General features: G+C 67.4%; 1 protein-coding gene across 1 annotated transcript in view; it reads left to right on the top strand.

Annotated features, from left to right (window-relative positions):
- Positions 1-492: 492 nt before the first annotated feature.
- Positions 493-6,000, top strand: part of LOC133755411 (guanine nucleotide exchange factor VAV2) — a 66,423-nt gene continuing 60,915 nt past the window's right edge. Inside the window, exons 1-2 of the mRNA XM_062185521.1 lie at positions 493-648; positions 1,999-2,057. Coding sequence (XP_062041505.1) covers positions 493-648; positions 1,999-2,057 — 215 coding nt within the window. The remainder of the gene's footprint in view (positions 649-1,998; positions 2,058-6,000) is intronic.

The following is a 6,000-nucleotide window of genomic DNA, read 5'->3' as shown; positions in this document are numbered from 1 at the left end:
ATCCCAGGTTCTAGTCCCAGTCGGGGCGCCGGTTCTGTCCTGGCTGCTCCTCTTCCAGGCCAGCTCTCTGCTGTGGCCCGGGAGTGCAGTGGAGGATGGCCCAGGTGCTTGGGCCCTGCACCCCATGGGAGACCAGGAGAAGCACCTGGCTCCTGGCTTCGGATCGGTGAAGCTCTGGCTGTAGCAGCCATTTGGGGGTGAACCAACGGAAGGAAGACCTTTCTCTCTCTCTCTGTCTCTCTCTCTCACTGTCCAACTCTGCCTGTCAAAAAAAAAAAATATTCACAGCTGTTAAAAGCCGAGAGTCAGAGCGAAAGCCCAGTGTCTGAGAGCCGCCCTTCCCTCGGGCTGGGCCGCTGTGTGAGAAGTGGAGCAGGCACAACAAAACTGTGTGGTTCCACGGTCACAGCCTCCCGGGGCCCGGCCCCGAGCCGCACCACCCCCAGGGAAGGCGGCACACGCGGCCCGCCCGGCCCGCGGGCCCAGCCAGGAATGGGCCCTTCTGTGCGGTGGAGAGCAGAGCAGCCTAGGAGGACGTCTGAGGACCGAGCCGTGGCCGGGGGCCGGCACCAGAGCCCTGTGGCAGGTCTGTCTGCCGCGCCTCCACCCCGGAACCGCCGGCACCCGGCGGAGGTGCCTGTGGGTTCGGTAATCCGTCTTACCACCCGCAGACGTGTGCACGTGAACTTGCTGCACACGCATGAACCCACACGCGTGTGCTGTGCCCTGTCAGCACTGCGGCTCGCCTCTGCCCGCTCCAGGTGCCGTGTCTGGCCCTGTGGGTGTCCCGTCTGTTGTTCTGGGTGTTACACTCTGTGTGTTCCGGGGTCAGCTGCCTCAGTTTCCCCCAATCGTCCGTGGAGTGGCTGCGTCAGGGCTGCTGGGACTGGGAGAACGGCTCGGGGGCTGGGGTTACCACACGAAGCTTCCGGAGCAGCAGTGTGGGCCGCGCCCTTTGCAAACGCGGCCTCGGTTTCCTGGGCGGGGGAGGGGATGCAGCCCAGGGAGGGGCGCCTGCCGGGGTCGGGGTGCGTGAGCCAAGACCCCCGCGGCCCTCGGCAAGCAGGTGCGTCGGCAGGTGCAGCCCAGGAGCGCACGCTTGCTCCCTGGGAGGAGAGCCACGCCTGGCCGGCAGCTTTGGCGGCTACAGGTGCATGTGTACCATGTGTGAATGTGTGCACGTGTGTGCGGTTCAGCAGCAACCATGGCCCTCGAGTGACAGGCCCGCTCTCATCTCCCCAGGTCGTCTCGGCCGTGTGTGCGTGTGCGCACGCGTGCCCCCTGCAGTGACAGGCTCGCTCTCCCCAGGTCGTCTCGGCCGTGTGTGCATGTGCGCATGTGTGTACGTGTGTGTGCACACGCGTGTCCCCTGCAGTGACAGGCTCGCTCTCCCCAGGTCGTCTCGGCCGTGTGTGCGTGTGCGCACGCGTGTCCCCTGCAGTGACAGGCTCTCTCTTGTCTCCCCAGGTCGTCTCAGCCATGTGTGCGTGTGCGCATGTGTGTACGTGTGTGTGCGCACGCGTGCCCCCTGCAGTGACAGGCTCGCTCTCCCCAGGTCGTCTCGGCCGTGTGTGTGTGTGTGTGCACGCGTGCCCCCTGCAGTGACAGACTCTCCCCAGGTCGTCTCGGCCGTGTGTGTGTGTGCACACGCGTGTCCCGTGCAGTGACAGGCTCGCTCTCCCCAGGTCGTCTCGGCCGTGTGTGTGTGTGCGCACACGTGCCCCCTGCAGTGACAGGCTCGCTCTCCCCAGGTCGTCTCGGCCGTGTGTGTGTGTGCGCACGCGTGCCCCCTGCAGTGACAGGCTCGCTCTCCCCAGGTCGTCTCGGCCGTTTGTGCATGTGCGCATGTGTGTACGTGTGTGTGCGCACGCGTGCCCCCTGCAGTGACAGGCTCGCTCTCCCCAGGTCGTTTCGGCCGTTTGTGCATGTGCGCATGTGTGTACGTGTGTGTGCGCACGCGTGTCCCCTGCAGTGACAGGCTCTCTCTTGTCTCCCCAGGTCATCTCGGCCGTGTCGCGACTCTCCCTACACAGCATCGCACAGAACAAGGGGATCAGGTGAGCTCCCGCGGCCCCCGTGTGCTGTCCCCGTCCCGCGTGCGGCCGAGAAGCCTGGTGGAGGAGGCGGCCCCCGTGTGCTGTCCCCGTCCCGCGTGCGGCCGAGAAGCCTGGTGGAGGAGGCGGCCCCCGTGTGCTGTCCCCGTCCCGCGTGCGGCCGAGAAGCCTGGTGGAGGAGGCGGCCTCGCGAGTGTGTCCTTGGCAGATGCGAAGTCTTAGATTCCGGCATAAGATCAGGAGATCAGTCCTTCGCGGCTCGTCCCCCTCCTAACTCGCTGTCCGCAGGGCGGGACAGGGGCTGTGGAGCCCGGGGAGGCCTTGGTGTCGGCGTTGGTGGTGGTGGGGCCGCGGCGTGGTGGACTCGGCCGGCTTCGGGGCCATGGACCCCAGGAGGAGCCACGCCCAGGGTCTCCCGGTGCTGCGTTGGTTTCTGTCTCGGTCTGAGGTTCCCAGCCTCATCTCGGGACCCCGTGGGCCCTGGGGTGGGGCCTTGCAGATGGGGGCACATGGGCCTCAGGAGGGGGGCGGGAAACACAGGTGGGACCCAGGTGGGTGCCGAGCCGCCGGTGGGCGGAGTCGTGGCTGGGAGCTGTGTCATAGTGAGCTCCAGAGACTGGGGGTGACGGCAGGGTCCCCGGAGAGGAGGGGAGGAGACCCTGCCTGGTGTGTGGGCGCCCCGGCTGAAGGGTGGGGCTGGCCGTGCCGTGGGGCGGGGGCTCCCGGGACGCTGTGCTGGTGCGTTTGTGGAGCACGGAGGCCCTGGTGGGAGCTGTGAGCCGGTGGGGAGGGCAGGGGCGGGGTCACTGTGCCCAGCCGGGGTTTCCTCTACCGCCGGGGTCTCAGGGCCATTGAGTGGGCGGCGGCGTCTGGCGTCAGACGTGGGACAGAGCTTTGAAAGCAGTCTTGAGATGAAGTGGAAACAGGAAAGGTGACAGAGGTGACAGCACGTTCCAGGGCGCAGGGAGGGGCTGTCAGGCCACTGCTACCCCAGGCCACAGCAGAGAGCTGGATTGGAAGTGGAGCAGCCGGGACTCGAACTGGCAGCCATGTGGGATGCCGGCCCCTTGAAGACTTCTTTAGAAAGTGTGTGGTTCCTGGATACCGAGCCACGGAGGTGTGGCGCTCTGCCCGGCTTCCGAGGACCCTCCGTGGGGCGTAGGCTCTGTGTGTTCTCTGTGGGCTCCCCTCTGGCCTGTTCCCAGCCCGTCCTGGGTCTGGATGCATTTCCACGGAGACAGGATTCGTGCCACAGAGGTCAGCCGTCTGCGAGCCCTTGCACAAAATACCCACCTGGGCCACTCCGCGGAGAGCCTTCCCCTCGGGCCTGGCGTCAGCCGTGTGGCAGCGGGGAGGGGGTGATGGGGCTGGGGGCAGTGATGTCCTGAGCCCAGCAGAGGCCAGCTGTGCCTCACCGGCCATCAAGGCTGTGGTCCGGCCTCCTGCTGCCAGGCTGCTCCTGCTCCCGACTGCGGCAGCTGGCTGGCCCGTGGGTGGGCGCCTGGTGGAGTCGCTGCCGGCTCTGGCTGATGCCGGCTCCCACACCTGGGCCCCGCTTGCCTGGCCGGAGCACAGAGAGCGCCCCCCCCGGCCCCCAGCTGTCCCATCCACATGGCCGCTGTGTGGGAGCACAGAGAGCGCCCCCCCCTGGCCCCCAGCTGCCCCATCCACACGGCCGCTGTGTGGGAGCACAGAGAGCGCCCCCCGACCCCCAGCTGCCCCATCCACACGGGCCGCTGTGTGGGAGCACAGAGAGCCCCCCCGGCCCCCAGCTGCCCCATCCACACGGCCGCTGTGTGGGAGCACAGAGAGCGCCCCCCCAGCCCCCAGCTTCCCCATCCACACGGCCGCTGTGTGGGAGCACAGAGAGCGCCCCCCCGGCCCCCAGCTGCCCCATCCACACGGCCGCTGTGTGGGAGCACAGAGAGCGCCCCCCGGCCCCCAGCTGCCCCATCCACACGGCCGCTGTGTGGGAGCACAGAGAGCGCCCCCCCAGCCCCCAGCTTCCCCATCCACACGGCCGCTGTGTGGGAGCACAGAGAGCGCCCCCCCGGCCCCCAGCTGCCCCATCCACACGGCCGCTGTGTGGGAGCACAGAGAGCGCCCCCCCGGCCCCCAGCTGCCCCATCCACACGGCCGCTGTGTGGGAGCACAGAGAGCCCCCCCCCCGGCCCCCAGCTGCCCCATCCACACGGCCGCTGTGTGGGAGCACAGAGAGCCCCCCCCCGGCCCCCAGCTTCCCTGTCTACACGGCCGCTGTGTGGGAGCACAGAGAGCCCCCCCCCCCGCCCCCAGCTGCCCCGTCCACACGGCCGCTGTGTGGGAGCACAGAGAGCGCCTCCCCGCCCCCAGCTTCCCCGTCCACACGGCCGCTGTGTGCAGCCGCTGCCGTCTGCCTTTCCCCGGTCTCTTCCCAGGGCTCTGAGCTTAGGCAGAACCACTGTGCGTGCAGTACATGTGTGCACGTGTGTGCGTGTACGTGCCATGCCCATGTGTCTGCAACCTGAGAGCCCCTGTGTGACCGGGCGTGTTCTTGTGCATCTGCACGTTGACAGCTGAGCCCAGATGTCCCAGATCCCCAGGGCCTTGCTTGCAGGTTCCGGAAGGGCCGCTGCTCCTCCCGGGGGAGACCCGGCATGGGCAAGGCTGCTCGGCCGGGCGGGCGGCCCAGGCGGGGTCGGAGGAGGGAGAGCCGCCGGCAGCCAGGCCTGGTCATTTTGGTTTCTTCGGGTTTAAGAAGGCAGGAGCCACGGAGGCTGCCAAGGCTGGCGACAGGGCTGTCCTGGGGCGGGGAGGGCCTTCAGGCCGAGTCAAGGACCCCAGTGAGATGACACGCGTGGGCCTGTCTGGCTGGTTCCCGCCCGCCCTGGCCTAGCGGCTGCCACACACTTGGGGGAGCAGCTGCAGGCAGGTGGGGCTCAGAGTGGGAGGGGCCGTGAACGTGGGGGCCAGAGGGGCTGCTACCCTGAAGCTCTCCTGTCCCCCTGGGCGCCGGGAGGGACCCCAGCCACAGGGGAGGGCTTTGAGCCCACCCCCACGGCAAGCCCCCACGGATGCCTGAGTGGCCCAGAAGGGTGGGAATCCCAGCCCCGCCACCTGCTGCCGAGACCTGGGGCACGTGTGTCTCTGTGGCGGTGCCGGCACCCTGCACGGGGCTTCCCAAGGACTGAGGGACACAGCGGTGACTCGCTTGCCCTGCCACATGGATGTCCGTCCAGCCCAGCTGCCCTGCCACGTGGATGTCCGTCCAGCCCAGCTGCCCCGTCACCCTGCCGCTGGGCAGCACGTCCGAGGAGTGCTGACGTGTCCTCTGCCACGGCCCCTTGGCACCGTGGTGCAGTCACGTGGCCTGGGCAGGGCCAGGCAGGAGGAATGGGGATGGCAGCCACAGGATGGGCGTGGACTGCCAACTGGCCCTCCACGGTGAGCAGGGGCTGCCTGTGTGTTTTTCTTTTTAAGATTTATTTATTTATTTGAAAGAGTTACACAGAGAGAGAAAGAGAGGTAGAGCAAGAGAGAGAGAGAGGTTTCCATCTGCTGGTTCACTCCCCAATTGGCCACAATGGCTGGAGCTGTGCCGATCCGAAGCCAGGAGCCAGGAGATTCTTCCAGATCTCCCATGTGAGTGCAGGGGCCCAAGCACTTGGACCATCCTCCACTGCTTCCCCAGGCCACAGCAGGGAGCTGGATCGGAAGTGGAGCAGCCGGGACTCACACCAGCGCCCATATGGGATGCCGGCACTGCAGGTGGCGGCTTTACCCGCTACACCACGGCGCCGGGCCCGATGCCTGTCAGCTTTTAAAGAGTTGAAAACGCGGCTGAATTTCTGTCGTTGCGGTCTGAGGTGGTCACAGGCGTTGTCAGGAGCTTGCCTGGGCTGCAGACACCCACCCGGCTTGGCTGGAGGCTTTGTTAGGATTCTTCGCCGTCTCTCTCCCCAGCTCC

The sequence above is a fragment of the Lepus europaeus genome, unplaced genomic scaffold, assembly GCF_033115175.1.
Source record: "Lepus europaeus isolate LE1 unplaced genomic scaffold, mLepTim1.pri SCAFFOLD_444, whole genome shotgun sequence".
Lineage (NCBI taxonomy): Eukaryota > Metazoa > Chordata > Mammalia > Lagomorpha > Leporidae > Lepus > Lepus europaeus.
This window is presented reverse-complemented; position numbering and strand designations above follow the sequence as displayed.